We start from the raw sequence: 23,167 nt of genomic DNA, 5'->3' as shown, positions 1-23,167 counted from the left end.
CCTCAGATACTGCTGGGACCCACCCTGGCCCAGCCCCTGGGTGGGCTTCTGGATCTGAGCTGCTCAGTGCTTGACCTGGTCAGGGCAGCAGAGAATACTGGGTGGTCTGTAACATGGCAGACCCCCACCCCATGCAGACAAGGATGGCCGGAGGAGCAGGACAGTGTGAGCAGATGATACGTGAGAAAAGGTCAGATGTCAATGAGGGGACCACTGAGTTAAGCAGAAGACAGCAGCTCGTTCGCCTGCAGGCCTTCTCAGTGCCTTCAAGATGAACTGTGAGGGTGTGAGAGGGGCCAGGAGAACAACGGCTAGCCTGGGCGCAGGCAACCCATAGCACCCTGAGGGCAGGGCCTTCATCATCTGACTGTGTCTTGGGTCTCTACAGCTTTGTGAGGACCTGTTCTCCCGCATCAATGACACGACCAATGACAACATGTCCTACTCCGTGGAGGTAGGGGTCCCCGCCCAGCATCTGGTCCTCCAGACATGACTGGGGTTCTAGGCATGGATAGCGATGCTTTTCTGGTATATAGTGAGTCCCCATCCCTTAGCTTGTCACTCGCTTGCACATGTGGCAACCATGCCACCGCACCCACTCAGGGCACAGATGTGCAGGGCCCAGGGGAGCAAGGGGCAGTCCTCTGCTCAGCTGGTGTGCAATGAGCCGCTGACACCCCCAATGCACACACTCACGCAGGAGCTTGGATTCCTTTGCACACCTCTCCCTACCCAGTGGGCGGTACCCACACTCCCTACCCCGAGTCTCTAATGGTGGCCCCTGCACTCCCTCCTCAGGGTTCTTGGGTAGTGACCCCCCACATCTCCTAATACCCACTCCTCAGGAGTCCCTGACGACAGCTCCACCTCCCATCTCGAGTGTTTCTGATAACTGTCCCCACACCTATCTTTGGGGTTTCTGATGGTGGCCCCCACACAAGTGTCTCTGCCCTGCAGGTCAGCTACATGGAAATCTACTGTGAGCGTGTCCGCGACCTCCTGAACCCCAAGAACAAGGGCAACCTGCGTGTGAGGGAGCACCCGCTGCTGGGGCCGTACGTGGAGGACCTCTCCAAGCTGGCCGTCACCTCCTACAATGACATCCAGGACCTCATGGACTCAGGGAACAAGGCCAGGTGTGTAGGGTGACTCACCCACCCTCTCTGCCCTCTAACCCCCACTGTGCCCACAGTGTCCAGTCTCTGTGAGGAAGGTTGGTCCCTGGGGCACCTGTCGTCTTCCCTGAGGAGGTGTGGGCCTTGGGGGCCTGCAGCTCCCTGCACAGGGGGTCACTGTGACCTACAGGTGGGCTGCTCCTCCTGGGGGTGGGCTGTGCACCCTGCGGGGGGAAGTGCCGGTGCCATCTGTGGCTGCTGCCGCAGGTGGTCATCCCTACAGGCAGCTGGCCTGCTGGGCCCAGTGACCGGGAGACTGAGGTCTGGCCCACCTGCTCTGAGGGTAAATGGGGCCTGTGGATAGGGCTCTGGGCAGGAGCTCATGGGGAAGTGTCAGCTGTAGGCACTGCCAGCCAAAAGCAGCCCATCTTCCTGGGCTTCACTGCCTGGTTGTCATGACAACAGTCCCCCTCTTTATCACCCAGGGACTCCTGGAGGGTTAGGGTTCCCTTTGTGGGTCACTGCCACCCCTCATTTGTGGTCCTGTGGGGGCGCTGTTCTGATGAGGCCCCCCGTGCTGTGGGCTGTCAGACAGGGAGCCTATCGGGGGACACTTCCCTGAGGTCTCTGCCTGTCGGTGGCTTTGGGGCTTCCCACATCACAGCCGTGAGGGCTCCTGCCCAGCTTATAGAGTGAGCAATACCTGGCTTTGCTGAGCACCCGGGAGTAGAGGTATACCCCCAGTCACAGCACCCCAAGTACCAGGCTGGAGCTGGGGGGTGAGGGTCCCATGATGGACATTGTAGACAAGGGTGTGTGGGCCCTGTTGCTCTGACAGGAGGCATGGTCACCAGCGGGGCAGCTCTGAGAACCCAGGGGAGCTGACACCCATGACCTGGCCCAGGGGACTGGCACCACCGGTGACCCGAATGCCCAACCACAGGAGGGCGGGTAACCACACGTGGCTTCTGTCCCCTCAGGACTGTGGCCGCCACGAACATGAATGAGACCAGCAGCCGCTCCCACGCCGTCTTCAACATCATCTTCACTCAGAAGCGCCACGATGCGGAGACCGACATCACCACAGAGAAAGTGAGCGTGGCTTTGGTGCTGGTGACATCAGGCAGGCGGATGGGTCTGGCCGGTCAGGCAGGATGAGGAGGCCAAGCCACACACTGGCCTGGGAGGCATGGGCAGCGACCTCACACCGAGTACCAGGCACTTCCACCCCTTGGTGAGAGGTTGGCCAGACCCGGGAGGCCGCCTCATCTGGGCGTTTGGTGCCACCTGGGTGTGGAAGGGACTTGGGGTGGAGGGCCATGGACTCTCCTACCAGATGGTTTTGGTGGAGACTGGGGGCTGAGATGGCCCCAGAGCTGCACCCCAGCACAGCCCCACAGGCCCAGGATGCCTGGGCGGCCCGCGGAGGCAGCAGTGGAGGCCAGGAGGTCTCAGCTTGAGTGAGTGCCTGCCACGGAGGTGACTGTGGGCACTGGCATCTTCGAGCACAAAGGAGAGGCTGTGCTGAGCGGGCACCACCCTGCCGCACTGCCCACAGCCCCAGATGCCTTTCCCACGTGCCGTGGCATGCTCCGTGGACCCGGGCAGGGGGGGTCCTCTTCTGAGGCCTCTATCCCGACACGCATCTGTGGGCTCCGGAAAGGGGCAGCAGGGCCGGTGCCAAGCCTGTTCACATCCACCAGTAGCTGTGCCCTACAGCGCCGGGTTCCCTCTGACAGTGCCTCTCCCCCACCCCCACGTCCAGGCCTTCTCCCAGGGCACCTCAGCCACCTCCTGGAGGGCCGGCTCTCTCAGGCAGCACCCCGGGATCCACAGAGGGCCAGGGAAGATAGTGCCACTTTGACCTGGTGGTGCTGGGGTCACCTCGGCCAGGCACTACCCTCCTAGAGGCTCATGACAGTCCAATGGGGCCTGGAGGGAAGGGACTGGTCAGCGTGATTGCAGGGTACCAAGAGGGTCCCACTGATGTCTGGGCCTGTTGACATCCGGGCGACTTGCCCTCAGTAGCCATGTTCAAGAGGGCCTTGGCCTCCTCTGAATGCAGGTGGCCACCTGCCCTAGGCCAGGGAAGTGTACTGGGGCCCCCTGCCCCGGGCACGAGGAATTCAAGCAGTGGCTGGGGCACTGGAACCAGGTTTAAACCCCAGCACAGGCAAAGTTCCTGTCTGTGGAAATGGGTGCTAGTGTGCAGAAAACAGTGTGGCCGCAACCCTGGTGGGGGGCCTGCAGCCTGTGAGGTGAGGTGCCTCAAACCTCAGGTAGTGTCAGAAGAGCTGCAAACAGAGGTGCAGAGGGAATTCAGGGCCACAGACTTTTAGACCCCCAGGGTGGGGCTTGGCTGTGGCTCCGCGGGTGGGCCCTTTAGGCGGTGCCCAGAAAGGAAGGGTGCCCCATGGCAGCCTCATGGCATCTTCTGCAGTTGACACATTTGCCTTTTCAGGTGAGCAAAATCAGCCTGGTGGACTTGGCTGGGAGCGAGCGGGCTGACTCCACAGGAGCGAAGGGCACGCGGCTCAAGGTAGGGGCCCAGCCGCCGTGCCCACGGAGAGCAGCGGGTCCCCTGCTGCCCTACTCAAAGGCGGGGTCAAGTCTCCAATCCTGGCTTGGTCCAGGGTGGGCCAGGCAGGAGGGCTCAGCCCTTCTTGGGGTTGGAGGAAGGTATTGGGGCCACCCCCAAGGGTGAGCCTGGGTGGGTGGGTGGGGGGCACAGGTGAGGAGATGGGAGAAGGCCAGCAGGCAGACAACCTGGCAGGAAAGCTGGGCCCTCTGTGGGCCCCACAGCACCTCGCCACTGGGGTCTGCGCTTTCCCACCGAAGAACACAGGCTGCGAGGCAGCTGTGGGAGGGGCAGTGAGCTGGCCGGCCATGGTCCTGAGGGGATACCTCTGGTCAAGCAGCCTTGAGTGTCAGGAAAGAGAGTTTTTGTTTCCCTGAGCCCCGCTTCGGTCTCCACTGTTACCTGATGGATGGGATGGGGCTCTGGAAATGTTTCCAGGTGGGGCACGTGTGGGGTGTTACTAGGATTTCTAGGAAGCCCAGGAGAACCCTGGGCAAACTGCACTCCCTGCCCGGCCAGGTGGGCCTCGGATCGGCCTCCTGTCGGAGGCTCCCATACCCCCTAAAAGCCTAAAGGGTCAACAGTCCTGGCTGGGTGGTCTAAGCCCACCCCACATGGGTCAGGCCCCAGGCTCCCAAGGATTCCTAATGTCCCGACCATCTTCTCCACCACAGGAGGGAGCCAATATCAACAAGTCCTTGACTACACTGGGGAAGGTCATCTCTGCTCTGGCTGAAATGGTGAGCGGGCTCGGGCTTCTAGGACAAGGCTGATGGGGCAGACCATGGAGGGGCCGCCCTGTCCTGCTTTCCTCGGGGGATGCTGGGAGCCTTTCGGGGTTTGAGGGAAGCCCAGAGATGTGGGCGGGGTGTCACTAGGCTACAGATGGAGTCACTTCCTGAAGCCTCAGTGTCCCCACCTGTAAAATTGGGGTGAGCTGTATTCCTCCCAGGGCCCTTCGCAGGGTCACCATGAGCTTTGGTGAGCTTGTTGGCTGGTGTCCTTCTCGGAGGGCAGGGCTGTGTCAGCTCTGACCTCAGTTAGCCCCACCCGGGCCGTCCTCCAGGAGGGAGCCCATGGCCCTTGGAGGTGAGGGACTGGGTCTGATGGGCCCCACAGGGCAGGCAGTATTGCCCACTCACCAAGACACCCAGGCCTTCAGCCAGGGATGGGCAAATCTCCGGAGACCCTGCCCACCTCTGAAGTTGTTGATGGAGGGAAGGGCTGATGGGGGGCAGCAGCCCGAGAGGCTGCACTATCGTTTGGTCTGACTCTCAGGCCCAGCTCAGGGTGGCCAGCGATGGCCGGGCGGCGAGTGATGGACGCCTGGCACGTGCTCAGGCCTTCCCCGCCCCTTTGCCCTCTGGAGCCAGCCCGTCCCCCTCTCCTCACACACCCTGGGGCCCCAGTCTCGCTCCAGGTCCTCAGACTCGTTCTGTCTTTTCCTTTTCAGGACTCTGGGCCCAATAAGGTGAGCTGCTTGCTTCAGTTCCGGTGGGGAGGCGTCTTTAGTCCTTGATGGGGAGGGGCTAGAAGCAAACAGTGTCCTTAGCTCAGGCTACCCTCGCGGAGGCTGCGGCAGTAGAATTCACCCCTTCATTTGTGCACTTAACCAGCAAACACACTGCGCCCAACTCTGAGCTAGGCCCTGAGCTAGGAGAGCAACACAGGCCTTCTAGGGCCTGGGCAGTGCAGGAGGCAGATAATAGAAACAGAAAAGGAAGAATATAGGGGTGGGCAAAAGTAGGATTATAGTTGTGAGTGTGAAACAGTTACTAAAGCTATCGTAATAGTCATAGCCTGCATGTCTTTTTCCATACGAACAACTGTGTTGACCTTCTAGGACTAAGACGGTGCAGGCTGGGAAGGCCGAGGAGAGGGAGGGCGGTGGGTGGTTCTGGGAGTTGCTGAGCATGGCAGAGCAAGGGCTGCTGGTGGGTGGACGGGCACTGGTGAGGGAGCAGCAAAAGTCAAAGACAAAGTAACTGAGTGATTGTAGGGCATGTACTGTGGCGACAACGACAAATGTGGCAGAGACTCAGCCTCAGGAATTAAGTAAAGAAAAGTAGGAATGCAGTTTTTCACCCACCAAGTTTCCAAAGGAGAAAAGGAAGCCCCAAGTACTGATGGCTTGGAGCTCAAACGCGGCTCACAGAGCTGGCCCAGCGTTCCTGAAACCCCCTTTGACAGCGTGTCTCGAGAGCTTCCACCCTTTGTCCCCTGAGAGTTGTGGAGCTCCTCTTGGGGATCATCCTAAAAAGCCATGACGAATGTGTTGGCCCCAGAGAAATGGCCCGGCCCCTTGCAGGGGCACCTGTGAGTGTCCATGGGAGGGGCTCTGGGGGCAGGGGCCGTGCCCGTTGGCCACTATGGGGGCTCCACAAATATTTTTTAAAAATCCTCTCCCAAGGATATTTTCCCATTGATTTTTAGAGAGTGGAAGGGAGGGAGGAGGGGTGGGGAATAGAGACAGAGAGAGAAAGAGAAACATCAATGTGAGGGAGACACATCAATCGGTTGCCTCCTGCACATGCCCTGACCGGGGCCAGGGATTGAGCCTGCAACCCAGTGCTCTTGACCGGGAATTGAACCCAAGACCCTTTGGTCCAAGGGCCGAGAAACCCAGCTAGGGCCACAAATACTTCTTAAGCAGCTGTGCATGGAAAAGAGCCGACACTGGAAAGTAACTGGATATTAATGATTAGTGGAGTCACTACGTCAGTCACGGCGGGTCCACCGAGGTGATTCTCGCAGCCATTATATGGGCTGGCGTCCACATTTTGAGTGGATTTGCCTTACTAGAGGAATAAAGAGCCACTGGGGTAGACAGTGTGGAGGGTGCTTCTTAACGGGAGGGAGGGGCACAGGTATGAAAGCAGGGCCTGCAACCTGGCTTCTGAAGGGAGGTGGGAAGTTCGATGGACATGGAGGGTGAGTGCTGGGTGGAAGGGCGGTAAGTTGTGGGGCTGGCGGAGGCCGGATGCCACACTTCGCAGTGGGGCCTTTTATTTCAGTCAGCAGAGCCGCTGCTGGTGTTTGAGGAGGGGCTCAGATGGGCCCGTCTGACAGGGAGGAGGGCGATACACCAGCCGGGACATCAGCACGCCTGGGCTCGGGTCACGCTGTGCGACCCAGACACGGTGTGGATGACAAGCGAGGGACCTGAGGGAGGTGCAGCAAGTCGCTGATTCCAGCCTGGGGGAGGCGCCTGGCGGGGCACCCTGGGTCCAGGTGTGGAGAAGCCTTAGAGCTGGCCCAGCCCTGCCCCCCACGGCGGCCTTGGCTTTGGGGACCACCTGTGCTTGCCCCTCCCCCTCCATGAGTTCAGGGTTGACCTTGAATGTTCCTCCCGCACAGAACAAGAAGAAGAAGAAGACAGATTTCATTCCCTACCGAGATTCTGTGCTGACCTGGCTCCTCAGGGAGAACCTGGGTGAGGACTGGTGGGTTCGCCCAACCCTGGGGTTCTAACTCCCAACGTGGGCCACTGCCCCTCTCCCTGCCTGGAGGGGTGCCCAGCCACCAGGAGGCCTAGTTCCTTTCTGGGCCACGACTGAGGTGAACCTGGGGGGTCCTTCCAGAGGGCCTGGGACAGTGGCCAGAGAAAGGTTATTGACCGCAAGTGTGGGGAACCAGGATGGTCCACGGGCCACAGAACCCACCCACCCATGTCAGGGTTCCTGGTTCGGGCCTGTGACACCCAGACCAAGTACCCACTCCTCTCTGGGCCTTGGTTTCCCCTTCTATGACAGGGACCCGGGACTCTGCTTGCTGGGTTTTGGGGAGCTGCCATAAATCACCCCTTCTCCTCTCTGCCTGAGTTTGTAACCAGTAGCAATAGATGGGGAGATGGAGACTGAAATGCCTCTCACCCAAATATAAACTCGGGGGTCCTCCCCAGCGGGGGAAGTGGATGCCTAGGGAGATAGACTGAGGCTTGGGCTGGCCTGATGAACATAGACAGCGGGTCCCCGGCCTTTCTCGGCTGCATCCTAGAGCCCCTCTGTGCCACCCAGTTGGCCCATGATTCTGTTTACCTCTCTGAGCCTCAGCCCCCACAGCTGTAAATGTAGGAGGGGACCGAGAGGGGAGAACAAGGCCGTGGGCTGACCTTCTGCACGGCCTGGTCTTCGTCCCACAGGTGGGAACTCGAGGACGGCGATGGTGGCGGCCCTGAGCCCCGCAGACATCAACTACGACGAGACCCTGAGCACGCTGAGGTGTGTTCTTGAGGGAGGCGGGCCCTGCGCCCCAACCAGGCTCGGGTGGGAGTGATCCCTCCCTGCCCAAGTCAGGAACACCTGTGAGAGGGGTGCCTCTTGGGGAGGTCATTTCACCTGGGACTCCTTGAGGCTCCAATTGCTGTCAGGGGTGCCTGGGTCTCCATGGGACCTGTTGCATTCCCATAACCCTTTGGGGTACACTTTGGGGCTACAAGTGGCCAAGGGCCCTCGTGCAAACGACTGGGAGAGCTGTGCTTGTGGGCTGAGCAGCTTGCAGCCCCAATCAGTCATGCGAGCCGCCGTGGATCTTTAATTAGCAGAGGGGAGAAGGTGTCTTAAAGGTCCCCCTGGCTGCAGGCGGGTACACTTCGGGGCGGAGGCCCCGGCTCCTGCCCTGCAGGAGGCTGCCTAGCAGCCAGGTCAGCATCTCGGGTCCTTTTGACTGAGCACCGCTGGTAGTAAAGAGAAAAAGGACACGGGACACGCTCCGCTCTGTACCTACGTGTGCATTTGCTGTGCGAGGCTCGGGCTCCGACAGGCAAACACGTGGATGTTCTCACATCCTCCACGGGCTCCCTCCACCCTGGAACCAAGGTCCAGGAGCCCAGGCCTCTCCGTAGGGAGAAGATGCCACCCCATCCCTTCTCCTGGGGCCTAAGTTTCCCTAAGTGCATGAGCTAGGGCAGGGTGACCCCACCTGTAGGTCTCTGGGAAATGGCCCCATTGACTCCCAGTGGGGTGACTCTTTGCTCTGTCCAAGCCCCAGGCCCTTGCTCCACTCCCCTCCCAAACCCTTGGGCCTGCCAGCATGGGCAAGCCCACAGCTCCCTCTGCTGCCCAGGTATGCGGACCGGGCTAAGCAGATCCGCTGTAACGCCGTCATCAACGAGGACCCCAACAACAAACTGATCCGTGAGCTGAAGGATGAGGTGACCCGGCTGCGGGACCTGCTGTATGCCCAGGGTCTTGGGGACATCACCGACAGTGAGTATCTGCGTCCGCCTATCCTGGGCAGGGGGACCAGGCTGTGGGTCCCCAGGGACCTCCTGGGCCAGCCTGGCCTCCCTCCTGGGATTTCCTCCTGGACTGGGGTGGGTCAGGCTGCCACCGAGGTCCCTCTGACCCAGTCTCCCAGCCCCTGCCTTGTTCCTGGCAGAGCTGTCCTGGATGGGAGGCCTGGGTGCTGGCCTTGGCCTGGGGGGACCGCATGGTTTGGGTTTGGTGCTGGCCCAAGCAGGCCAGAGATGGTCTCCCCAGAAGCCATGTTGGCATGCCACGGGTGCGGGGGTCCCTGTGTCCCCGCTGAAGACCAGCGCTGCCTGCCTGATGCCCGGCCTGGGACGGGCAGCCCCGGACTCTCGAGACAAACCTCTTCTTCTGTTTCTCTGTCTCTCCTCCCTCCCCCACGCCTCCGCCCCTCCTTAGCCAACACTGTGCCCGGAGGACCCAAATGTGTGTATCCCCTTGCTGCTCTCTGTGCATCTCTGCTTCTGCCACCTGCCCTCAGGGTGTGGGGCAGCCCAGCGGGAGGGGCGAGGCCCAGGGACAGCGGGGAGGGGCAAGCTCACCCCCTCTTTAGGGGCTGGGACAACAGCCCTCTCACAGGTGCCCTTCTGGTAGATTTGGGGTCACATCCCTGTGTATATGAAGCACCAGGGAGGCAAGGGGCTGCCAAGGCCTCTTCAGACTAAAAGTGTCTGGGCTCAGGCCCCTGGCCCCCATGTGCCCCAGAGGCCTGGGAGTCCCGAGTGTCAGTGCTGGAGGCCCGGTCCGTCCCTGGCTCCTGGCCCCGACCTCTCTCGGGCCCTTCATGCCCCAAGGCCCTTTCCCTCTGGAAATGCCAAGAGTCTGATTGCTGCCAGAGCCTCCCTGCCTGTGACCCCTGCTAGCCTTGGGCCTGGCTCCCCGAGCAAGGGCACAGTTCAGTGCCTCCCGACCCCAAGGGTGGAGGGGCTCTCGGCTTCCCTGGTACCCCGTGCTGTCCCGTTTGCTGCTGCTTTGCTCCACGTCTGCTTCTGCCAGGAGGGGCCTAGGGGGTGTCACAGCCCCAACTCTGGGGCCTTCGGGGCTCTGGTCTGGCTGGGGCTCCCTGGGTGCCCAGTGCTGGGATACTCCATGCTCAGAGCAGCCTCTCGGGGGTGGAGGGGTAGGGGCTTCCTGAAGGGTCCCTCCAGGGGTGGACAGCACAGCTTGACCCGAAGCTCAGAGATGTATTGTGGGCCAGGTGAGGGGTGGGCAGAGGGGGGTGCCCACAGCAGAAAGGATGAGCATGAGTGTCAGGGCCCAGTCACGGTGAAGGGAAGTGGACAGGGCGGGAGGAACCATGGAGCTCATGCAGCTCAGGTTCAGAGGCTGCAAGGCAGCCTGGGTGGCGCGGGTTTGGCATGCAGGTGCAGGGAATGCAGAGAGGCCTTGGCCCAGGGCAGGGGAGTGGAGCGAGGGGCTCTGGGGGTCCTGATAGTGCTGTGCTGCTGCGGGAGGAGGTGGGCGGGGGGCAGGGCCCATCGTGTGGGGTGACAGGTGGCCTTGCATGTGTTGCCCGGCGCCTGGCAGCTGCGCCTCACTAATAGTTTCTGTTTTCTGCCTTCTCTTCGCCCACCTCCCAACTCGTGTCTCTTTTCTCTCCCTCCCGTTTGTCTGCCCCCCTCTCCCTCCCTTCCTCCCGTAGACCTGTCTGACCTTGACAACAATGACCGTAACTGTGGCTGGGCGGAGTTGAGTCAAGCCCCTGACAATCTCTCCACAGTGACCAACGCCCTGGTGGGCATGAGCCCCTCATCCTCGCTCTCGGCCCTGTCCAGCCGCGCGGCCTCTGTGTCCAGTCTGCACGAGCGCCTCTTGTTTGCCCCGGGCAGTGAGGAGGCCATCGAAAGGCTGAAGGTGAGAGCAGGGCCAGAGTGGGCACCAGGCCCTGGGAAACTGAGCTTGGAGCCGTGGGCATGGCCTCGCCTCCCTGGGAGGCCCCCTCCTCTGGGCCCAGGGCCAAGCCCTCTTGTTAAAGGCAGGAGGTGAGGCCGTGCCCTGGGCGCCCCCTCCATGTGTCACTGCTCTCCACCCAGCACCACGGGGCCCTACTTGCTGACAGGGTGGTGGGTGTCCTGGGGGCTCTGCCTCCCCTCTTGGCTATTCTGTGGTTGCGAGCCTTTGCCCTCTGGTCCCCTTGTGCCCACAGTCACTCCCTCACCCACTGCAATGAGCCAGGCTGGTTTTAGGTTTTCTGTCCTGTTTTCCTGGGTGCAGGGTGAGCCCAGACCTTGGAGACGGAAGGGTTTAGGGTTCAAAAGCACAGAGGCCAGACTCCAGGCTGCGGTGGGGCAGCAGGGGTGGGGGCCCTGGGCATAGGCCCACATGGGTGTTGGGGGCCCCCCCTGGGTGTGGGGCCCACCAGCGTGTGGGGCTGGAAGCAAACAGGAAGTGTTGATAGCTTCTGTGCATCAGAACCAGCCCACGCCTCTCCCTCCGGGTCACTGTTTTTACTCGTTCCCTGGGCGTGTCCAGAGGCAAGCACACAGTTTTGAGCTCACACTACCCCTCAGCCCTGGATCCTTCAGAAATCAAGCTCCAGCGTGGACTGGGGCACGGGGGTCTTGGTGCTCTGCAGCCCTGCTCGCCTCCCCTCTGCCTGGCCCCTGACCTCGCTCTGCTCCGTGTCGCCCCCAGGAGACAGAGAAGATCATAGCCGAACTCAACGAGACCTGGGAGGAAAAGCTTCGGCGGACGGAAGCCATCCGGATGGAGAGGTGGGTGGTGGGGACATGGGGCCAGCACAGCTCTGCGCTCCAGCCGGGGCTCCGGCAGACCCATCCTCTCTCACCTGGTGACCCCCACGTCCTGTCCCTGTGGTCCCATGGACCTGATCAGGTGATCTGTACCTCCAAGCAGACACCTTAACTCACTGACCAGATGGGTCACTGCCTGGGCTCTGCCTTGGACTGTGTGTCCGGAGCACCACTGGCTCCCGGTCACTTGGGGGGAGGCAGGTCCTGTGGCCTCTTGAGGTTTGAGCTAACCCCCATTCTTCCCTCCAGGGAAGCCCTGCTGGCCGAGATGGGCGTGGCCATGAGGGAGGATGGCGGCACTCTGGGTGTGTTCTCTCCCAAAAAGGTAGGAGCAGGTCCCCGTTTTGTGGGGCCCGGCTTGAACAGGCCTGGGCCCCCTGCAGCCTTCGAGGGGTCTCAGTCTTCTAGAAGGAGTGGGTGTACAGCAGGGGGTCCAGGCACTGAGGGCCCACACCCACCACAGACAGGCTGTCCCTGTGTGAGACCCAGCCCCCCTCCTCAGGGCGGGGCATCCCTATAGCCTTGGGAAATGGGCTGGGGTGCTCGTCAAGGTCAGAGTGACACTGGGAACCAGACTCAGGCTGGACCCTACCTGGAGCCTGTGCTGCCCACCGACAGGGAGGGGCCAGACACGGGGCTGGGAGTCAGCTCCCTCTCAGCTCAGACCTTGTCTTAGGCAGGGTCTCAGGGTCTGCCAGCTGGGAGCCCTCCAACGGAGTCCCCGCTCCGATGCTCAGATGGAGCATTTGGGGAAAAGTCTCTGATGATTCTAGGACCCAGACACCACCACCCACCCCAAAGATTGCCAGATCCTTCGAGCCTTTAGGAGCAGAGCTCCAAGCCAGGGGGACTCCCTGGAGGCAGTGACGTAGTGGCTCTCCAGGCCCTGCCCCTGCCACCTTGTTGGTGAGGAGGCACCGGGCCTCCTCCCACAGTGCAGCCCCCAGTGGTCGGCTTTTCACCCCAGCTTTGTTTGGGGCAAATGGATTCTGTGTTTGCCAGTCCTTGAAGCCCCCGTTGAGCCTTTGGGGGCTCCAAGGGAAGAGGAGCCGAGGGCACTGGTATGGTGGGCTCCCTGGAATGGGACCAGGCTTCTTGGGCTTCTGCCCCTACACAGTCCAGGCTGGGGGACAGTGCATGCTGACAGGCAGGAGGAAGGGGTGTTGGGGGGACCTGGGACAGAGTGGGGAGCAGGCAGGGCCTTGATGAGGTCTTACTTCACATCCCTTCTGGAGGGGCCTTGGTTTTCTGGAGTGTGTTGTTCCTGGGCTGTTTCAGACCCTGCTCCTTCCTGGAGGGGTGGGGCGCCCGCAGGCTGGCTTGTGGAGCTGTGGGTGCAGGGGCCTCAGGGTGCTGGGTGCCCTGCAGTTCTTTTGCTTCATTGGTCGCCTTGGGTATGGAGGACGACCCTGGGGACCACTGCAGACGCCTCCTCCTGAGAACCGCAGTGTTCCTGGGACTCTGGGTCCCCTCACTTAGCCCAGCCGGCAAGCACAGCCCTTCCACACACGCCTGCTCCAGGCTGGGGTGGCTGGGGATGGTTTGTCCGGGAGTCTGATGACCAGGTCTTCACAGCCCTGCACAGGCGCGTGAGTGGGGTGCTGAGGGACTCACAGCTCTGGGTGGGGACAGCGCGCCCCAAGGTGTCAGGTGGGAAACTGAGGGAGCCGGCTCAGCCTCTGCCTGTTGCAGGACTCTTGCCCAGGACACAGTGTGGTGGTTCCTGAGCTGAGGGACAGGGGGAGAGCATCAGAGGAATGGAGGTGGGGCGTCGGGCCCCAGGGGGCAGAGCCTGCAGCAGCTGCCCTGGGGACAGAGTGGAGCAGGGAGTCCAGGGCAGTACTTAGACAGGGGCCACTGGGGGGAGATGGTCACCTTGGCTTTGGACCGTGTTTTGCTCAACCATGGCCAGGAGAGGCATGGTGGGGGGTTGTCGACTTGGGTGGAGACTTTCACAACCTCTCTGCTCCCACTGCCCGGGTCTGAGCCCTTCTTGGCCAGAGTTGTACTCCTTGGTTCGAGTACCCACTGGAGCCCTCACTCCTGGGTGCCCACCACAACTCCAAGCGCCCCTGGGCCCTTGAGTGCTGAGAACTGGGTTCCCAGTCCCTCCCGAAGCCCAGCTCCCCCTGAGTGCCAAGGCTGAGCCCCTACCCAGCCTGCTACCTGGCTGTCCCCTCCAAGTCTGTGGAGTCCCCGTCAAAGGCTCTTCCTCTGGGAAACTGTTCCTTCATGTGTCGGTCCTTCCTGCCAAGCTGGAAGGATGCTGTGTCCCGCACAAGGCCAGGCCCAGCATTGGTGGTGGTCTGGTGCCCAGGGAGAGAGGTCAGGTAGGCAGCCAGTGCTGGGCTCCTGCTCCCTGCAAGACAGGTGACCCTCCTCTCTCCCTAGACGCCGCATCTTGTCAACCTGAACGAGGACCCGCTGATGTCTGAGTGCCTCCTCTACTATATCAAGGATGGGCTCACCAGGTGGGGCAGGCTCACAGGTGGGGTGGCTCACAGGTGGGGTGGGCTCACAGGTGGGGTGGCTCATTGGTGGGGTGGGCTCACCAGGTGGAGCAGGCTCACAGGTGGGGTGGCTCACAGGTGGGGTGGGCTCACAGGTGGGGTGGCTCATAGGTGGGGTGGGCTCACAGGTGGGGTGGGCTCACAGGTGGGGTGGCACATAGGTGGGGTGGGCTCACAGGTGGGGTGGCTCATTGGTGGGGTGGGCTCACCAGGTGGAGCAGGCTCATGGGTGGGGCAGCAGTAGGGGTGAGGGCCCATCCATGTTTCTTGGAAGTGATGCTCTGGCTACTCTGGGCCGAGTGGCTCTCCCAGGATTGGCTGTGTTTGGGGGTATTCCATGTGCCCCCACTCATGTGCATCTTGGGTGTTTCCCATTAAAGCCCAGGTAGGTGTCCCTGGAGGCTGCAGGGGAAGTGGGGAGGGAGCCAGCAGGTGGCATCCTGGGTGCCCTGGTCATTGATGACTGTGCTCCCCCTGTTCCCCACAGAGTGGGCCGTGAGGACGGGGAGAGGCGGCAGGACATCGTCCTGAGCGGGCACTTCATCAAGGAGGAGCACTGTGTCTTCCGGAGCGACTCCAGAGGCGGCAGTGAAGGTATTGCTACCCTTCACCCCACCCCAGTGCTGCTGAGCCTCCGGTCAGCCCAGGCCAGCTCATTACCTCCAAGATCCCCGGTCAGTCCTGGGAAGCCCCTGTCTGATGGAGGGCCACTAGGCTGGGGCTGTGGGCAGCCTCTCCTGTGTCGGTGTGTTTTGGGGCGATCCTGGGTAGGAGGACAGTGAGCCATGAGGAGCCAGCCAGGTGGAAAGTGGAGAATTATTTCTGGACCACACTTCCCCGCTGTCTGTGGAGCGGCCACCGGCCCATTTCCCTGCCTGTCTGCCGTCGTCTACATGGCCTGTCTTGGGTGTGATGTCTAGGGGAGCACCTGCTGGTCAGAGTGTTGTTACAGCTGAGGCCAGGTGTCCAGCCAACCTCTGAGCTGCACACGGTGGCCGACACCTGCTGTGTAACTGGACACTTCAGGGTGGTGGCCTTAAACAATATTGGGGACATTGGCTCTCCCAGAATTCTCTGTCCCCAAAGCCTGCCCTCCCCTGAGTGGGCGGGCACAGAGCCAGAGAGGCTCCGGGACTCCTGGGGACATGCTGCCCACCTGGAGAGCCTGACAGGGTTGGTGGTCAGCCCAGAACAGCCTCCTGTCTCTTTAACAGGGTGCCACTCTCCTCACCTATTAATCAGGTGTGACCCCTCAGCTTCTCTGAGGCCCAAAAAGGTTCCACTAACAGTTAAGGCTTTGCTGCTAGCAAGGAGGAGAGTGGTGGCGGGGCTGCACATGGGTGTCAGGTGAGCAGAGCCCTGCAGGTAGCTGGAGGGTGTGGCACCCACGATGACAGCTCCTGACAGTCCTTCTGTCTGTCCCCCGATCTGTCCTGTAGCCGTGGTGACCCTGGAGCCCTGTGAGGGGGCAGATACCTACGTCAATGGCAAGAAAGTCACGGAGCCCAGCATCCTTCGGTCAGGTACAGCTGGGCAGAAGGCCCGTGCCACCCTCCGCCGGTGGGGCCTGTCTGCGCCCAGGGCTGTGGGCATTCGGGAAGGCAGAGCATTGGCTCGAGGCGCCAGGCTGGGAGGAGAGCCTGGCATGGGGTGGCACCATGGCAAGGATGGGACATGGGGAAAGCCCGGGACTGAACTTTGCAAACATCCCTGGCTACAGAAGGGGAGGGGCTAAGAGGGTGGATTGGGGGCAAGTGAGGAGGTCCATTGAAGTCTGGGCCAGGGGCGAGCGGAGGAGTTCCACAGAGCTGAGGACCCGGGGGTGGGAGATGCTGGGAGCCCAATTCGAGGAAGGGACCGCTCCCCCTTTCCCCTCTCCTCCCCACCACCCGAGGCCACCCGAGGGGGCAGGTCCCCCTAGTTCAACCTGGCTTCTGTCCCTCAGGAAACCGCATCATCATGGGGAAGAGCCATGTATTCCGGTTCAACCACCCTGAGCAGGCACGGCAGGAGCGCGAGCGCACGCCCTGCGCGGAGACGCCCTCAGAGCCTGTGGACTGGGCCTTCGCCCAGCGCGAGCTGCTGGAGAAGCAGGGCATCGACATGAAGCAGGAGATGGAGCAGAGGTGAGGCTGGCTGGGAGCCTCCCCTCAGGGCCCATGCTGCTCCCACAGCACCACCTTCCCCTCCACCCAGTCATCCACCCCTGCTGAGTCACCCACCCCCCACCGAGCCACCCACCCCCACAGTCACCCACCCCCACTGAGCCACCCACCCCCACAGTCACCCACCCCTGCTCTCGCAGGCTCCAGGAGCTTGAGGACCAGTACCGCCGGGAGCGGGAGGAGGCCACCTACCTGCTGGAGCAGCAAAGGCTGGTGAGAGCGGCACTCCTTGGTCCCCAGGCCCCACATGATGCCTGGGTTGGGTGAGCCGGGTCCCTGCTTTGCCAACAGCCCTACTCTCCACCACCCCAAGCCATCGCTGTGTTGGTCCATGTCTGGGCCCACTGGGCAGGCCTGGGGCCCACAGCTCGAGGGGCCCACAGCTCCAGGGGCCCAGGGGAGTCACAGACCCTGCTTCTGTGCTAGGACTATGAGAGCAAGCTGGAGGCCCTGCAGAAGCAGATGGAGTCCAGGTACTTCCCAGAGGTGAACGAGGAGGAGGAAGAGCCAGAGGACGAAGGTGAGGGCTCCCCAACCTGCTGGTGGGCAAGGCCTGGGTCTCCAAGAACATGCAGCCCCCAGGGCACTTCCTGGGGTCAGTTGGTCTGCATCTTTGCCCTGGGGTCCTGCCTATTCCTTGGGAATAAGCCTTGTCCCTGGGAGGCAGGATTCAGGGAGATTGTGCTGCAGCAGGAAAGCACCCCACAAGCTGCACACGCGTGTGCAAATACATGGGGTTCTGGAGGCAGCAGCCTGGACCATGGGGAGGATGGGGAGGGTGTCCTGTGTCCACTCACCTGTGCTACCACCTGGAGGCTGGAGCTCCCCTTGGACAATCACTGCTCCTCACCTTGGGTCATTTGCTTAGGTGGCCCATCGGTTGCTCTCATGCTGCTGTGGGGGCCCAAGGGTAGCCATGGAGTTCATGTCCTGCTTGGCTTCTGGTCTGCGGGTTAGCACCTTTGTGCGGATGTGACCTTGGTTTCCCCTTGTCTGGATTCACCTACCCAATGAGGGCCCTTTGAGATCCAAAAGGCAGGGCTCTGGGTGGGAGGAGTCGCTGGGAGGAGGGGTTGAACCTGGGAGCATGGACTGGCCCTTCCTGGGCCCTTCTTGGTTGAAAGAGGGTGTGAGCTGGAGAGAGTGTGCAGGGCAGTCCCCGTCCCACTGCTTCCCCACGTGGCGGTGTGCCTGCCGTTTTCCTGCTGGCCCCTCAGTCCTCACCAAGCTTCAGTCCGACTCAGGATGGCTCAGGACGATGCTCATGCACTGCCCTCCTTGGGGCCCGAAGAGCCTCCTTTCATATTACACGGCTCATATCACCTCTTCCTGCCAGTCTCCTTCTTTCCGAGCACCCAGAACAATTAGGCTGAGATTGGGGACCCAGACACAGAGCCCCTGGCCCCGACCCAGAGCAGGATGTTGTGGCATGGCCTCGATGACCGTGTGGCCCCTCCCCACAGTCCCGTGGACAGAGAGGGAGTGTGAGCTGGCGCTGTGGGCCTTCCGGAAGTGGAGGTGGTACCAGTTCACGTCGCTGCGGGACCAGCTCTGGGGCAATGCTATCTTCCTCAAGGAGGCCAACGCCATCAGCGTGGAGCTCAAGAAGAAGGTGGGCCCACTGGTGGTCTTGGAGGAGGATATCACCTGTCCTGCTTACGGCTGGACTTGACACTGGGATCCTCTGCTCTGGGCATGGAGGAGTGGTGCTGCCCGGCCTGGGCCCCTGGGTGGGGGGCGGGAGGGTGGGAGGGAGGCAGAGATCTGACCGAGGTGATGTGGCTCCCGGCTCAGTAGGCAGGCAGGTGGGCAGGTGTAGCCCTCTCCGGTGGTGGGTGGGGAGATTCCCACATGCAGCATGATTACAGGAATTGGGAAGGAAGCCCTTCCCGGGCCCTGGCTCCCGCCCACCAGGGGGCTGACGGGTGGTCATCTTGTGCCTGTCACAGGTCCAGTTCCAGTTTGTCCTCCTCACGGACACACTCTACTCCCCACTGCCTCCCGACCTGCTGCCCCCAGAGGCTGCCAAAGACCGAGAGACGCGACCCTTCCCCCGCACTATCGTGGCTGTGGAGGTGCAGGACCAGAAGAACGGGGCCACCCACTACTGGACGCTGGAGAAGCTCAGGTGTGGCGGGTGGCGGTGGAAGTGTTGGGGATGGGAGCCACCAAAAGGGGGGTGGGCACCAGTTGTGTGGGACACCTGTCCGTGCAGCTCTTTCTCCTGTCTTAATCTCTTTAAAAATCAGAAGCAAACAGTGACAGACCCAGCCTCACACAGGGCCTGGTTCTCCCTCCACCAATGCAGTGGGATGTGTAGTACGTCTTTGTGGAGGAGGCGATGGGAGCTGCAGGGAGATGGCACAGGATGGGCACGCAGGGCCTGAGAGGCCGGGAGGGGGCTGCTGGGGCTGCCACAGTCCACCTCCTTGGTCCCCACACATTCACTGTGTGTGACATGTGCCCTGCCCTTAATTTATAAAGGTGCCTGAGACACAACAGGCCAGTGCCACTGAAGAAAAGTTTAATGTCACTCACAGTCCCTAGAAATGAGAGGAACACCAGAGGGGAGCACAGGACGGCAGAAGGGAGACAGGATCGAGGGAGAGGTCTCGGCCACGGCCCTACGGGGTTTTCATGGGCAAAGCAGGGCGGGGTGGACAGCGAGGACAGGGCTGCCCCTAGCTGCCTGGTATCTGGCCTTGGGCTGATGGAGCGCAGGGGCACTGCCTGGGTGTATGTCAGCTAAGGGGGTGGCTGTGTGTGTGTAAAACTCACCCCCAAAGAGTTTACTGTCTGAGAATTGGCTGGCCTGGGAGGGGCATCCTCCCCAGCCAGCAAGGGCGCCAAAGATCATAAAACATCATTCTATATAATAAAAGCCTAATATGCAAATCGACCAAACAGTGGAATGACCAGTTGCTATGATGCACACTGACCACCAGGGGGCAGATGCTCAACGCAGGAGCTGCCCCCAGCCCACAGGCCCCCGGCCAGCCAAGGCGGGTGCCAGCGGGGGACCCCCAGTCACCCTGCTAGTCACCCCACAGTTAGGCCCTGATCACCAGCCAGGCTGAGGGACCCTACCTGTGCATGAATTTTGTGCACCAGGCCTTTAATAAAATATAATTAATATAGCACACACTGCACATTCATAGACTCTCACACACCTTTCTTGTATGGCTCATGCTCACACACACACACACACACACACACACACACACACACACACACACAGAGACAGTGATCCCCGCCCTTGCCCAGGCACACACACTCGCACTCACAGCTCTCCTCACCTCCAAGGGTTGCAGGCTGATGTTTGGATAAATGTTCACCCTTCATTCATTCATGTTACACCTGAGTGCTGGCGGGAAGATTGCATTTTCTTTCTTCCTCAACTTGTTTAAATATCATTTTCTGTATCCTATCACCAATTTGCCCTTTATTCCTGGAGCATCTTGAGGTCCCCATGGCACTTCCGCTCGGGGTTCTCTCCCCACTTTTCTGCCCCTGCTAAGGGTTACCTCCCTGTCGCTGGTTTCCAGCCATCCTGCCTGCTTTCCCCACCTTGCTGCTACCTGGCCAGAGTTGGGAGGAGTTAGTGGTGACCTCGTCTGTTTACCTGGAAGTCCTTTGCTCAGTGACCGATTTTGAGGACCTAGAGGGCTGTCAGGAAAGCAGCTTGAGCCTCAGACAACCCTGAGCGGGATGCTGTGGCCAGAGCTGAGTCCCAGAGGAGGCGAGCATGGACTGGCCCTTCCTGGGCCCTTCTTGGTGGAAAGAGGGTGTGAGGTGGAAGAGGGTGTGCAAGGCAGTGCCCGTCCCCACTGCTCCCACACTGACCTATGCACCCTTGCAGGCAGCGCCTAGACCTGATGCGGGAGATGTATGACCGGGCAGCCGAGGTGCCCTCCAGCGTCATCGAGGACTGTGACAACGTGGTGACTGGCGGAGACCCCTTCTACGACCGGTTCCCCTGGTTCCGGCTGGTGGGCAGGTGGGCACCTCCCTCCCTGGGCTGAGACAGAGCGAGAGAGAGAGTGAGAGAAAGAGAAAGAAAGAGAGTGATAGAGATTGAAATAGAGAGTGAAAGAGAGAGATTGAGAAAAAGAGAGATTGAGATTGAAAGAGAAGAGAGGGCAGGGGGGCGGGAGCCTCCCAAGGCAGGACCCCGACTGGCCCTGCTCCCGTCCTGACTTATCCGCCCTGGTCCTTCCTGATCTGACCCCTGTTATTTAAGGGCCATGGAGGGCTCCCAGCATTGTCCCCACACCCACTGTGAGGCGTGGCCACCAAGTCACCCACGTCTGCATGTGTGAACGTGTGAGGCTGAGTCTGACTCCCCAGGTCACCTGGTGGCTGCGGTGGGAGTGGGGACACAGGGCCGTGCCACCCAGAGCCTCATTCCCAGGCCTCCTGGCCCTGGTCTCCTGGTCTGTGCCCAGCCCCTCGCCCTGCGGGACGGACGTGGTGTTCAGAGGCCTCCAGATGGCCAAGCACATGAGGTCTTCACGTGACCTCAGCCATACCACGGCAGGATCACTCCGCTGGTGCTTCCAGGACCCTCCGGAACCGTCCACTGACCACACATGCAGTTTCCTTCTGAGCCTGGGACGGGGTGCCCTTTCGGTCCTCGCCTTTGAAGGCAGTTCTTGGTGGTCTGTGTGTTTGGTTTGGGTGTAACTGGAAGCCCCTGCCCCTGTGTGCCCTGCACTAGGCTGGTGTTAACTTCTCTCTGTCTTGTCCTACTAACCTCAGTTCAGTCATCTCTGGCTGCAGCAGCTACCCTCTTCTCAACACGTGCATGAGCGCGCGCATGGCTGCTCTCACCCCCTCCCCCACCTCCTCGAGCCCCGACTCCGACACCACCGAGCCTGCAGAGGAGCAGAGCCTGGGGGAGGAGGAGGAGGAGGAGGAGGAGGAGGAGGAGGAGGACCTGGAGGACGACGTCTTTCTGGAGCACGCGCTGTGCCACGGCCGGGACCCGTTTTACGACCGGCCCCCCCTGTTCAGTTTAGTAGGAAGGTTGGTGAGGTCAAGGACAGCATGCTGGGAAGGAACCAGCTCTTTTGCACAGGAGCACTGCTGTGGGCACAATTTGACCGCCCTCAGGGCGTGACCACGGGCCAAGGGGCTGGCCTCGCAGGAGGGGGCCCGAGGAGCTCCAGGGCGCCTGCATTCCTGAAGCATGGCCGCCAGCTCTGTGCAGGGGAACACACTTCAGAGAGGGCCTAGAACCCGGGAGGTGGCCGCTGGACCCTGGGAAAAATCCTTGAGCAGGACTCCCACTGGGGACATTTGGAAAGCAGGGGCATGCCGCCCTCGAGGCCCCGTGGTCCCTGAAGAGACGGGGCCTCTAGGGAAAGGAGCAGGGCAGGGCAGGGAGGAGGGCTGCGCTCGGGCAGTGGAAGGACCTCCCTCAGAAGCAGGGGCCCTGCAGACCTGGCCTCTCTCTGAGCCTGTCTCTGTCTAAAGGTGAGGACTGTTTGTCCTCTGACCTCCCAGGCCTTCATGGCCAGAGACACACGGCCCTGCACCCGCACAGGAAGTGCCCTTTGCAGAAAGGAGCCCAGTGCTGTGTCCTGGGTGGATAAGAGGCCGAGGTCAGGCAGATACAGCTGTCAGTCACGCTTGTTTATCATCATGGAATGGAAGCCTGACTGGCGAAAGAAAGACCTAGAAGCCTCCTGTGGGAGAAGGAGAAGCAGCTCCTGAAGCAGCTGAATTTACATATTTACAGTAGAAAAGGTGTGAGGTGGTTTTCGCAGCAGCCGCTTCTGAAACTTGAGCTAGTCCAGTGGAGGTTTCAGAAGCCTTGGCCTTGAGCGCCAGTACTGACAGCTGTGGGCTGCAGCGGCCTCAGAGAGTGGGGTTCACCGGGTCCTCTTGGAACGAAGCAGGTTGCCATGGGCACACATCCTGGATTTATTCTAATTAGGGTCCCTTGAGTGACATGCTGGCCTACTGGATAAAAGCAAGTGGCTCTCTCCCTCTGAGATGCCTGGGCTTCGGTCTGCAGAGCCCGAGAGGGAGTGGAGCCTCAGAAAGCCCAGCCACTAGGGCGAGGCCCTCTGGCCTGCTGGGCCCAGGAGGCACTCAGGTGACAGGTAGGCATGGGACAGGACACAGGGGAGCGAGGACTCGGGGAGAAACGGGGGTGGGTTCTTGCAGTCTCAGCCAGAAAGAGCTGGGTCCTTCCGGCACTTCCCCGTGTGGGTCTGAGATGTCAGGAAACAACCAAACCAAAGCAAAGCCGCCCCTGAGAGGCCGGCCCTGCCTGTGGGCGGTCCAAGGAGGGCTTCTTTTGGAACCATCCTGATCTTTTTGTTTGGCAAGAATTGGCTTTTCCCCCCCCGCTCAGCAGCTATGTGGGCCGGGCCCTGGGAAGGACCCGGCTGTGGTTTCCTCTGATCCTCTGGTAGCTGCCGGCTCTCTCCAAAGCTTAAGCAGAACTGGGGCACTCACTCTCATCTCCCTTCAGAAAGGCTTTCCTGGCCCAGCATGCATCTTTGCACCTCACCAATCTCGTGGTCAGCGCTGCCTCCTCCCTCCCGCCACACAGCTCTAGCTCTGCGTCTCTGCCACCTCCTCTCTCTGGGCGGGTTTCAGCCTGCTTCAAGGTGTGCTCACCTCCAGCCTGGGCCTCCCTCGTCCTGACCCAGCCTCCTTACCCACGCTCAGGGTCCGCCCCCCCGGGGGCATCTCCCGTTGGCAGTCTGGGGTGCTGGGTGAATAGGGGGATGGCTGACCAAGCAGAGGGAGTGTTTCCCCCTATAATCCTTTCTGCCCAGACCACT

At 61.2% G+C, this 23,167-nt stretch overlaps 1 protein-coding gene across 32 annotated transcripts in view; it reads left to right on the top strand.

Moving 5' to 3' along the window:
* Window positions 1-23,167, top strand: part of KIF1A (kinesin family member 1A) — a 72,229-nt gene that overhangs the window by 21,417 nt on the left and 27,645 nt on the right. For 13 of the 32 annotated variants that reach the window (XM_059703792.1, XM_059703789.1, XM_059703788.1 and 10 more), the window contains exons 5-27: window positions 389-454; window positions 958-1,136; window positions 2,096-2,207; window positions 3,577-3,654; window positions 4,368-4,433; window positions 5,147-5,164; window positions 7,051-7,126; window positions 7,835-7,913; window positions 8,758-8,900; window positions 9,342-9,368; window positions 10,585-10,796; window positions 11,577-11,656; window positions 11,945-12,020; window positions 14,087-14,166; window positions 14,693-14,799; window positions 15,645-15,728; window positions 16,151-16,331; window positions 16,511-16,583; window positions 16,797-16,890; window positions 17,834-17,982; window positions 18,320-18,498; window positions 20,230-20,367; window positions 21,129-21,395. In XM_059703792.1, coding sequence (XP_059559775.1) covers window positions 389-454; window positions 958-1,136; window positions 2,096-2,207; window positions 3,577-3,654; window positions 4,368-4,433; window positions 5,147-5,164; window positions 7,051-7,126; window positions 7,835-7,913; window positions 8,758-8,900; window positions 9,342-9,368; window positions 10,585-10,796; window positions 11,577-11,656; window positions 11,945-12,020; window positions 14,087-14,166; window positions 14,693-14,799; window positions 15,645-15,728; window positions 16,151-16,331; window positions 16,511-16,583; window positions 16,797-16,890; window positions 17,834-17,982; window positions 18,320-18,498; window positions 20,230-20,367; window positions 21,129-21,395 — 2,564 coding nt within the window. The remainder of the gene's footprint in view (window positions 1-388; window positions 455-957; window positions 1,137-2,095; window positions 2,208-3,576; window positions 3,655-4,367; window positions 4,434-5,146; window positions 5,165-7,050; window positions 7,127-7,834; window positions 7,914-8,757; window positions 8,901-9,341; window positions 9,369-10,584; window positions 10,797-11,576; window positions 11,657-11,944; window positions 12,021-14,086; window positions 14,167-14,692; window positions 14,800-15,644; window positions 15,729-16,150; window positions 16,332-16,510; window positions 16,584-16,796; window positions 16,891-17,833; window positions 17,983-18,319; window positions 18,499-20,229; window positions 20,368-21,128; window positions 21,396-23,167) is intronic. The other 19 variants (XM_059703801.1, XM_059703810.1, XM_059703809.1 and 16 more) reach the window with 6 other exon arrangements.

This window comes from Myotis daubentonii, chromosome 7, assembly GCF_963259705.1.
Source record: "Myotis daubentonii chromosome 7, mMyoDau2.1, whole genome shotgun sequence".
NCBI lineage: Eukaryota > Metazoa > Chordata > Mammalia > Chiroptera > Vespertilionidae > Myotis > Myotis daubentonii.
Note: the sequence above shows the minus strand (reverse complement) of the source record. Positions and strands in the feature narration are given on the sequence as shown.